This window comes from Daucus carota, chromosome 7 (genome assembly GCF_001625215.2).
Source record: "Daucus carota subsp. sativus chromosome 7, DH1 v3.0, whole genome shotgun sequence".
Classification (NCBI taxonomy): Eukaryota; Viridiplantae; Streptophyta; class Magnoliopsida; order Apiales; family Apiaceae; genus Daucus; species Daucus carota.
In genome coordinates, this window is record NC_030387.2 from 384,312 (window position 1) to 395,652 (window position 11,341).

At 37.5% G+C, this 11,341-nt stretch overlaps 2 protein-coding genes across 2 annotated transcripts; both read right to left on the reverse strand.

Annotated features, from left to right (window-relative positions):
* Positions 1-5,926: 5,926 nt before the first annotated feature.
* On the reverse strand, positions 5,927-6,939 carry LOC108195243 (dau c 1 isoallergen Dau c 1.0301). The gene is made up of 2 exons (XM_017362199.2): positions 6,696-6,939; positions 5,927-6,344 (listed from the first exon to the last, which is right to left on the reverse strand). The coding sequence occupies exons 1-2, from the start codon at positions 6,874-6,876 to the stop codon at positions 6,061-6,063; spliced, it is 465 nt and encodes a 154-aa protein (XP_017217688.1). The 5' UTR covers positions 6,877-6,939; the 3' UTR covers positions 5,927-6,060.
* Positions 6,940-10,061: 3,122 nt separating this feature from the next.
* Positions 10,062-10,949, reverse strand: LOC108194119 (dau c 1 isoallergen Dau c 1.0301). Its single transcript, XM_017361019.2, has 2 exons — positions 10,670-10,949; positions 10,062-10,567 (listed from the first exon to the last, which is right to left on the reverse strand). The coding sequence occupies exons 1-2, from the start codon at positions 10,848-10,850 to the stop codon at positions 10,284-10,286; spliced, it is 465 nt and encodes a 154-aa protein (XP_017216508.1). The 5' UTR covers positions 10,851-10,949; the 3' UTR covers positions 10,062-10,283.
* Between the last annotated feature and the right edge of the window lie 392 nt (positions 10,950-11,341).

Sequence of the window (11,341 nt, forward strand, 5' to 3'; positions counted from 1 at the left end):
TTTGCATGTGTATTGGTATCATGATTAAAAGTCGCATCTGAATATGGAAACTCTCCATCCATTTGAAATCTCACTTTTGTTTAAAAGCATAAAAACGATATAATAAGCGAACAAACTAATAACGCAGTGGTTAAAATTATATATATGTATGGATAAAATGCCACTTTAAGCAATGTAAGATAAATCTCATACCGGGCTGATGGGTCCAGCTTCAGGGTTTATATATATGTTATATAACATTAACCTCACTCTTGTAGTACCCTCCATTTCTATCTCTTTTATTCAGGTGCTGGGTGCACACGCTTGCAATCGTGTTGAGATCAAGATGAGTTGGTTAGCAAGATGACTGTTTATATATGATGACTATAACTTTTTGTGATGATCTTATAATCTGGTATAAAAGGATAGATATTAAGGAATAGAGGTAATAAGGGGAGGACTGGGTAAGGGACCATGGGCTGCTCGCCAGATCGCCCGGCTGGAACTATCAAGACAATTCTTGGATCCGCCAGAGGCTAATACAGATGCGAAGATTAAGACAGAAAAGAGGAGGGGACTATCGAATGTACTTAAAATGTCAAACATCTGAGCTTGCCTGGAAAATTGAACTGCTTGCCAATATTGAAATTTTACCAAAATCAGAAGTTTCCTTCAAACTTGAATTATATGCAGATTTTAAACTTTTTACATGATTATACAAGTCTGTTGGCATTAATCTAAAACTTGTCTGCATGATATGCATCAGTGATGTAGTTTACTAGTCGTTGCGTAGTTGTAGGAAATGATTGAATAAAACTTAGTAGTAGAATTGTAGTAGGAGAGTTGTTCCTTGTTTCTAGCAGTAGTTAGCTAGCAGTGTTTAGCACTTAGTTACTAGTAGTTATCTTTACTTATTTTGCTTTCTATTTAACGCATGTAATCTGGATGGAATGAAGTTAAGTCTTTGGAGTAACATTTGCCTTGTTTTCTCAGTTTCAATATCAAACAGAATACTATAAGTATTGCTATATTTATAAACTTCTACACTTGGTATCAGAGCCAGGTTTAGTAACGAGGTGAGTGTCAAAGGCTGAGATGGACGCGAACAAGCTTAAAGGAGGTTCGATTGGCCTTAGTTACCCTATGTTGGCAAAGGGGAACTATACGGCGTGGTCCATGAAAATGAAGGTATTTATGCAAGCACACGGGGTGTGGGATGCTGTTGAATCAAGTAATCCCAAAGCTGCAGTTGAAGAGAAAACGGACAAGATCGCATTGGCTATGATCTATCAAGCGATTCCAGAGGAGATAATGTTGTCGCTTGCAGATAAACGGACGGCCAAAGACGCCTGGGAGGCGATTAAGACCAGGTGTCAAGGTGCTGAAAAGGTTAAAAAGGCGAGGGTTCAAACACTGAGAGCCGAATTCGAGGCGTTAACTATGAAGGATTCTGACCAGCTTGATGATTTCTATACAAAAATCAATGGAATTGTGTCGAATATACGGGCCTTAGGCGAAGAAATAGCAGAAGCATACATAGTCAAGAAATTGTTGCGAGCTGTTCCATCAAAATTTTTGCAAATTGCCTCCGCTCTTGAGCAGTTCGGGAATCTCGACACCATGTCTGTGGAGGAGGTCATAGGATCCCTTAAGACTCATGAAGAAAGGTTAAGGGGCACTGTAACCAGCAACGAAGAACAACTGATGCTAACAGAAGAAGAATGGCAAAAGAAAGAAAATGATGGAGGGAAACTATTGCTTACACGAGAGGAGTGGATAAAGAAATCAAATCGAGGAGCATCAAATGGAGGGGCAAGAGGACGTGGGAATCGTGATAAGAGTCAAGTAAGATGCTACAATTGTGGTATTGTTGGCCACTTTGCAGCTGAGTGTAGAAAACCACGTCGTGCAAGAGAACAAAAACAAGAAGTGAACATTGCCTCAATAGAAGATGATGAGCCTGCTCTGTTGTTGGCAAAGCACGAAGATGCAGATGTGGTACTGCTAAACGAAAGTAAGTTGACACCAAAACTTCTATCTGCAGGCGTCGAGAAACAGGGAGAATCTAATGTCTGGTACCTGGATAATGGAGCCAGCAACCACATGACGGGTGATAAATTGAAGTTTGACAAGTTGGATGAAGAAGTCAATGGTAAGGTAAGATTTGGAGATGGTTCCACGATCAAAATTGAGGGAAAGGGCTCGATAAAATTCAGGTGCAAGAATGGAGAAGAGAAAACACTACACGATGTCTATTACATACCGACTTTGTGTAATAACATTATCAGCATTGGGCAACTTTCTGAAGGAGGGAATAAGGTAGTAATCAGTGGGGATTTACTCAGAGTGTATGATGATCAGGAGAGATTGCTGATGAGGGTCAAAAGATCGAGCAACAGACTGTATAAACTCATTATCGAGTTGAGTACACCTATTTGCTTACTCACAAAGTCTGACGAAACTTCTTGGATTTGGCACTCGCGTCTGGGGCATGTAAATTTTCAAGCTATGTTATTGATGTCAAGAAAGCGGATGGTAGATGGTTTGCCTGAAATTGTTCAACCCAAGGGAGTGTGCAGTGGATGTCTTATGGCCAAACAAGTAAGAAAATCTTTTCCTTCTCAGTCAAGTTTTAAAGCAAAGCATGCCTTGGAACTCATTTATGGAGACCTGTGTGGCCCAATTGCACCCAATACACTAGCTGGAAATCAGTATTTTTTCTTGTTGGTAGATGACTATACACGTGTTATGTGGGTGTACATGCTTAAAAATAAAAATGATGCATTTGGTGTGTTTAAGAAATTCTGTGCTAAAGTTGAGAACAAGCGAAGTGGGAAAATTGGAATGTTTAGAACTGACAGGGGAGGGGAGTTCATGTCGAATGAATTTAAAGCATATTGCGAGGAGCGTGGAATAATCAGGCAATTTACTGCTCCATACACACCTCAGCAGAACGGCGTGGTGGAAAGGAGAAACCGGACAGTGGTTGAAATGGCCAGGTCCTACTTGAAACATATGAAGATGCCTTCAACAATGTGGGCTGAGGCAATCAGGCATTCAGTCTATGTTCTAAATAGACTTCCAACTCGAGCTTTGTCTGACCAGACTCCTTATGAAATGTGGATGAAAACAAAGCCAGATATTAGTCTTATTCGGGTTTTTGGCTGTGTTGCTCATATGAAAATACCGGGAAACAGAACAAGTAAGTTGGATGATAGAAGTTTGAAGGTGGTTAACCTTGGGAAAGAGCCTGGTACAAAGGCCTACCGTCTGTATGATCCAGGATGCAATAAATTGTATGTTAGTCGAGATGTAACGTTTGAAGAAGAGAAGGCTTGGGATTGGAACAATTCGGGCGAGACAGAAACGAGTCGTGTGCAGTCCTTCACTATACCAGATGGGTTCACAAATGAGAAAAGTGACATTGAAACTTCAAGGCAGGAACATACAGGTGCCGCAGAAGAAAGTGAGGCTGTGACACCAGTATCTCAGCACTCGAACTCAGTCTACAATTCTGAAAATTATGATGACAGTGCTACTCCTAAGAAGTTCAAATCTATTGACGACGTGTATCAAGATACAGAGGAGATAGAGATTGAAGATGAGCTTCTACTCATGGGTATTGATGAGCCAACCTCATATAGCCATGCAGTGAAAGATAAGGCCTGGAGACAAGCCATGAAGAATGAAATGGAATCCATCGAGAAAAATGGAACGTGGGAACTCACTACTTTACCACCAGGACACAAAGAGATTGGTTTAAAGTGGATCTACAAGTTAAAAAAGGATGCTGATGGGAATGTTGTGAAGCATAAGGCTCGATTAGTTGCTAAGGGATATGTGCAAGAAAAAGGAGTTGATTTCGACGAGGTCTTTGCCCCGGTAACACGCCTGGAGACAGTACGCTTATTGCTAGCTTTAGCAGCAAAAAATATGTGGGAGGTGCACCATCTTGACGTTAAAACGGCTTTCTTAAATGGCGAAATTGGCGAAGAAGTGTATGTAACACAGCCGGAGGGGTTCATAAAAAAGGGCAAAGAAAATCAAGTGTACAGATTGATCAAAGCACTATACGGGCTTAGACAAGCACCTCGGGCGTGGTACTCGAAGCTTAACAAATGCCTGGAAGATCTTGGGTTCATAAGATGTCCATACGAACATGCAGTTTATGTTCGACGTAAAGGAAACGAGGCAATAATCATTGGAGTATATGTAGATGATTTGCTGATCACAGGAACTGATATATCTCTTATTAAGCAATTCAAGGAACAAATGAGCACCAAGTTTGAAATGAGTGACATGGGAAAATTAAATTATTACTTGGGGATTGAGGTGAAACAAGGAGCTGGGTTCACTGAGTTGAAACAATCTGGTTATGCTAGAAAGGTCCTCGAACGAGCTGGTATGTCTCAGTGCAATCCTTGTAAATATCCCATGGATCCGAAAGAAAGCTTGACTAAGGACGAGGGAGGCAGGACTGTTGATGTTACACAGTTCAGAAGCATAATAGGTGGATTGCGATACCTTGTCCATACCAGACCTGACATAGCATTTTCGGTGGGAATCGTGAGTAGATTTATGGAAAGGCCAACCATTGTGCATTTGAATGCAGCAAAGCGGATTTTAAGATACATTAAGGGCACCTTGGACTATGGACTGGTGTATACTAAGGATGCTGGGAATAATATTCTGACAGGATACTCGGATAGTGATCTTGCAGGTCATGTTGAGGACAGAAAGTCGACTGGAGGCATGGTTTTCTATTTAAACGAAAGTCTGGTCACCTGGGTTTCGCAAAAACAACGTTGTGTCGCATTGTCTTCATGCGAAGCGGAGTTCATGGCGGCAACAGCGGCGGCTTGTCAAGCAATATGGCTGAGGAACGTGCTGAAGGAGATAACAGGTGAACAAATTGGTCCCGTGCTTATTTATATTGATAATAAATCTGCTATTGATCTAGCAAAGAACCCGGTTTTCCACGGGAGGAGCAAACATATCGACATCCGATATCATTTTATACGTGAATGTATTGAACGTGGGGAAGTCATAGTGAAGCATGTTAGCAGCGAGAACCAGAAGGCTGATCTATTAACAAAGGCTCTGCTTGCTGTGAAGTTTGAGAGAATGAGGAGTTTGCTGGGTATCGAGCATCTCAGTGGACAAGTTTGAGATTATGGGGGAGAATGTTGGCATTAATCTAAAACTTGTCTGCATGATATGCATCAGTGATGTAGTTTACTAGTCGTTGCGTAGTTGTAGGAAATGATTGAATAAAACTTAGTAGTAGAATTGTAGTAGGAGAGTTGTTCCTTGTTTCTAGCAGTAGTTAGCTAGCAGTGTTTAGCACTTAGTTACTAGTAGTTATCTTTACTTATTTTGCTTTCTATTTAACGCATGTAATCTGGATGGAATGAAGTTAAGTCTTTGGAGTAACATTTGCCTTGTTTTCTCAGTTTCAATATCAAACAGAATACTATAAGTATTGCTATATTTATAAACTTCTACAAAGTCAAAATTCATCCTTTTTAAATGCCAAACTGGCCTGTCTTAAGAGTTCTGTATAAAATTTCTCATTAATAGATATACGTGCACAACTGGAACTGCAAATTCTACTGCAGAATGGTAACATAATAAAGTACTAGAATAAATTTTGATACTAAGAGATATTCATGCTTATTGATAGGTTCCAAGTGAACTAACATTACACATGTATACATCTCCTGCATTTAGAACACACTTTATTCAATTCAGTAAACATACATTGACACCTATAAAATATACTTCCTCTGTGATTGTGTACCGGACAAACCAAGGATTTGACACGTATTTCAAGATTTTTATAAAATATAGTTTATAAATTATTTATAAAAAATATTTTTCTGTTCAGAAACAAAAATTTAGAAAAAGTAGAATTATACTTTATAAAAATTTTAAAATACGTGTCAAGTAATGTAAAAAAACTGTATAGAAATGAACGAGGGGACGGATAGTATACATCAGAAAAGACAGAAACTACATCAAACACTCATTCAAAAGGATGCAGGTGCACTACTCCCAAATAACACAAACCCGACAGATTGATTAATTTGCAATGACATAGGCCTCAACAACCTTGAAAAGCAACGTGTTCTGCTGATCGGCATACTTGATGTTCTCTTCTGGCACCACGGCGTCGCCTTTCGTGTGGTATATGGCTGTGGTGGTGGTGGTGCTGCCTCCATCAGCATTAGGCACAACCACAACATGATTTTCAATTTTATCAAGGAATCCCATCAGGATGTCTCCCCCGATCGCGCTGTAATCCAGTGTCCGTGCCTTCTTGTCAATAGCATCGGTTCTAACTGTCATTGTGGTAATTGGGGCACCTGCAATGAAAATAGGAAATGATACTAAATTAATTTTGTCCAATACTCCCTCCTTCCCCGTCAATACAATACATTGGAGGACGGGGACGCTCTAATGCTCGAATAAACTAGTATAGTTCTGCAAATTATTTTTAATATTTTCTCTTTATGTATAAAGATATAACAATTTTTATTTTTATATAAAAAAAAATTTAAAAAAAAAGTTCTAAAACTATATTTTACCAAAAATACGTGCCGAGCAGTGAAATAAAACATATACAGGTGAATAAGATAGAGAGAGTCTGAATTATGAAAAACATGCAGCAACTAGAAACTCAAATGATGTAATTAAGAAATCCACTGGAAACTGACCATCAGGAAGAGTGATATGTTTGATTGTTCCAGCTCCGCCATCGCCTATGGTTTCGACATGCTTATAAGCTCCTGGGGCAACCTTGGCCAGAATGCTGTACATATCAATGACTAAGCCCTGGAACATTTTCTCTGCTGAGACAGATGAAGTAATCTCGAGTACATGCTTCTGTACACCCATGATCAAGTAACAAGATAGCTGCAAGTTTATGCTATATTTGATTGATATGAAGATGAATTAGCTAGGAACTAGGAGCTGATATTTATAGTGAAAGTGTACGGCAGTACTTTCGATATTTAATATATTAATTAATCCAATGATGCATGCATGTTTACTTTTCTTTCTCGTTTGGAAAATAATTGCAAGATAATATATATAATTCTAACACCTTAGATAGACGCACAAGTTATCGTTTCTTAAATTCAAAAATTAAGCTTTTTGAATTATTGACAAGCTATAATCGAGTTGAATGGTCATAGATAGTGTACCGTGGGCGGTCTTTGTAAATTGTTTATATAATTTGGATTTGTAAGTTAAGTCAATGTTTTATCGATAGTTTTCAAGATCGGCCTAAATTTACGTTTAAAATCATCAATATAATTATTACGTCAAATTCGTACATGATATTTGAGTCTTGTTGTATCCTGATCACCCAAATATTTTCTTCATATTCCAAGAAAACGTAATTTGGTTTGTTGTCGTATTAAATCTATATATATGAACTTAGATAGTCATCTTATCGGTGGCTTGCAAAATTCTCCGCACATTACTTTCTATTGACGACTTTATTTACACTATATTAACACATTATTATTGTCATTGCCGGTGATAAGAAAATGGCTGTGACATGACTCATAAATAAACTCGACTCTTTTCTTCCCATGCAATATATACTCCCTTGATGCTGAAATTTCTCATTATTCAAAGAGGTAATTGCAATTTGGAAATTTAATTAATCGCAATTCCTATCTTTATATTTTAAGAACGATACGCAGCTCTTCCGTTAAATTTCATTGACTTCCGCTAAAATAGCCCTTCAGTCTCAATTTACATGTTCTTTTTGTTTTTCAATTGACTAATTTTTGACCAACTATTAGAAAATATTTATTTATTATTTTAGAAAATAGAAAGTTACATATTAAAATAGACTATATTTACTTTTTAAAAACAAACAATATGCAAATGGATGAGGAGAACACGAATTCAACCAAGTATGTCAAAAAAAAATGATCAAACATACTAATAAAACGAAAGATATAAAACGACAATCTAAAGAAATTGGAAATGAACACATGACGAATCGAGATTATGTGTCGGAGAGGATCAAAGATGAAAATGAGTGCATCAAATGAGAAAACAACGCCTGTAGTTGCTCTAATACCATGTTAATTTGTATAATCTTCAACCGAAATTCACACAAAATCAACAATCTTCATAACAGCATATAAAGAGAGAGAAAGACAAGAAATTCATTTTTTTATTGAGAGGATATCTTTACAACTAAATGAATATTACAATCATGATAGAATGTTTTAATAGTGGAAGCAACAAACTTTCTAAATAAGTTGTGATATGACGTGGCTAATATATACACTATATGTGTTATTCGTCATATAACTTAGTCGATTCATGCAAAAACCTCGCACATCACATTTTATGTTGCTTTTAATATATATATATATATAGGGTCTTACTCCAGTACAAACTCCTTACTGTACAAACGTACAAACCAGTGATTATAACAATAATATTTAGTGATTAGCATATTTTAATTTAACAAATACATACATACATTCATCACCACCGCCACCACAATCACCTCCAATCACCACCACCACGACCACCCCACCCACCACCACCACGACTGCCCAGCGCCACTCTCTCTCTCTCTCCACCATCCACCACCAACCACCACTGCCCAGCGCCTCTCTCTCTCTCACCACCACCCACCACCTATCACCACCCACCACCACCACTGCTAGCGGCTCTCTCTCTGGTTGTTCCCTCACTGATTAGTGCTATACACACACAAACACACACATTCACCACTGCTTTTCTCATCTCCCTCAATCGTGTCTCTATCCCTCAATCGTGTTTCTAGCACTGCCCTTGCGCCGGCGTCGCGGCTGCCGCCGGCCACGCTGCACCACCACTCGGCTATGCCGCCCCGTAAGTGCTCCCCTCCCCTTATCTCTCCATCAGACCCTCCTGGTAGATTTAGTGATTATGTTCAATCATTTAGTGATTGTGTTCAAGTCATTTAGTGATTGTTTGTACGTTTGTACACTAAGGAGTTTGTATTTGAGCACTTCCCTATATATATATATATATATATATATATATATATATATATATATATGTAGTACTATTTAGAAGATATTATTGGTCATGGCATAATACTGTCTTCCAGAACTGATTAACAATTGTAAATTTTATCTTGCACTATCGGTTATTTTGTTATGAGTGGAAATGATTTACAATTGTAAGGTTTTATATCTTTCACTATCAGTTATTTTGTTATGAATTATAAAAGGTGCTAGTCCTCTGTTATGGGAATCAAATAAGCAACAATGATTTATCGCTTATCTACATAAGTGAAATTTTATACAATATTTCACATGTTAAATTTAATCAATTCTTTTTAGTCAACATGGTTGAAGACAAAAGGGGTAGTTCTTTTCTGATATGCATTTCACATATTCCTTAGTTTTATTCCAGCAAATCAATCCATGATGTTGAATTTGACTTGCTAGTTTTGACGAGGTTTTAAATCATCCATAACGGGAGAGTCCAAGTCCCCTTTATTTGGATTTCATTCTTATGCCAAACATGCCCTTATTTATTTTGATCGAGAGCATCTCAAACATTTCAAAATTCTGATTTATAATATAATAAATCATTCTATAATACAAAAGATAATAGGTAATATTTTGTACACTTCAATCATATTATTATTTTTGTCTAAAAATATACATAATCCATTAATGTGGCTGTATTTGGCCAACCTTTAGAAACATGTAAAAAGATTCAACATCATATATCATCATATTAAAATAATATATTCTATTTATAACAACTTGAAATAATATTAACATACCATATATAGAGATAGTCAGTCAATACTGTCAATATCATTGAAGAAAAATGTCTTATAAGGATTCAGCAAATTTTAGAAGATATAGTCTTACATGTCTCATTTAACCAACCAATTTTAGCAATGCGGTTCCAAATGGTTTTAGAAGTGGTTGATATGCCATGATAATTGATAATTTATAAATATTTTTTAAGAATTTTCTTATATCATCCCAATAATTTAATCCAAAATACATAGCTTATAACTAGTGAAGGCTAGTATTTCTGGAGTATTTATTGAAACATCTTGCATCATATATTCCAAGTAAGTTTAACACGATACAATTACACGTACACATCTCATAGTTCGACATCTCATAGTTGAGACTCTTTATTTATCAGTAAACACAGACAAGTCCAAGAAATGAGAATGACTTGGACAAAAACATAGAAGTACTTCCACACAAACACACGCCAGAGACCTGGAAAATTGACACTCGCACACAAAGACGCAGTTAATTTGCAATGAGGTAGGCTTCGACGGCCTTGAATAGCATTGTGTTCTGCTCCTCGGCATACTTAATGTTCTCTTCTGGCACCACAGCATCTCCTTTGGTGTGGAATATGGCCGTAGTCTTGGTGGTGCTGCCTCCATTGGCAGTCGGCACCACTGATAGATGATTTTCAATTTTTTCAATGAATCCCATCAGAATATCTCCGTCGATGTAACTGTAATCGATTGTGCAATTCTTCTTGTCAAGGCCGTCAGTTCTCAGGGTCATTGTGGTCACTGGGCCACCTGGTTATTCATATAGGGAAACAAAATTAAAAAAATGTGCTTCAGCAAAAATTGTTATACTAAATAAATTTTAAAAAAGTGGTTAATAGGTAAGAAACTAACCTTCGGGAAGAGTGATGTGCTTGATGGTTCCAACTCCACCATCACCTTTGATTTCGACATTCTTGTAAGCTCCGGGAGCCGCCTTGGGGAGAACGTTATCGATATCGAGGATCAAGCCATGGAACATCTTCTCTGCCGGGACAGAGGAGGTGATCTCTTGTTCGTGCTTCTGGACACCCATGATTTTTTCTTAGAAAATAATATCTAAAGATGTGAGAAGAAAGTTGTGAATGAACTCAAGTGTAGAACTGTGAGACTGATGCGATGAAAATAGAGAACTCAGAGCAGCTATTTATAGTGCGAGCACCTCAATGTAAAAATAATGCATATTCAAATAAATATAAAACCTTGCAAGATAATCCGAATACATGCAAGTTATTGCGGTGGATGTTGAATTTTTTAATCTAGTTCTAGAATGCATTGACTCGTTGAGGTTCATAGTCGTATGTAAGCACCGGATAGATTACGGTTATTTGGTAGGGAGTACAGGCATTTAAATCAGATTTTGAAACCATCACGTATATGCGTTTAAATAAAACCAGAAAATATAATCCAAGCAGTGGGTTTATCTTTTGTGGTCTGGGGACATCTATGTTCAAACCCATACTCATTTTTAAGGGGTTAATAGGCAAAAATATCACTGAACTCATGGCCAACTTGCAATTGAGTTAT

What these genes read in the sequence shown, in the direction of transcription:
- LOC108194119 (XM_017361019.2), bottom strand. Translation starts at nt 10,850, where the DNA reads ATGGGTGTCCAGAAGCACGAACAAGAGATCACCTCCTCTGTCCCGGCA. An exon ending in GCACATCACTCTTCCCGAAG is followed by an intron (nt 10,568 to 10,669) that starts GTTAGTTTCTTA and finishes ATGAATAACCAG; the next exon opens with GTGGCCCAGTGACCACAATG.
- LOC108195243 (XM_017362199.2), bottom strand. Translation starts at nt 6,876, where the DNA reads ATGGGTGTACAGAAGCATGTACTCGAGATTACTTCATCTGTCTCAGCA. An exon ending in ACATATCACTCTTCCTGATG is followed by an intron (nt 6,345 to 6,695) that starts GTCAGTTTCCAG and finishes TTTTCATTGCAG; the next exon opens with GTGCCCCAATTACCACAATG.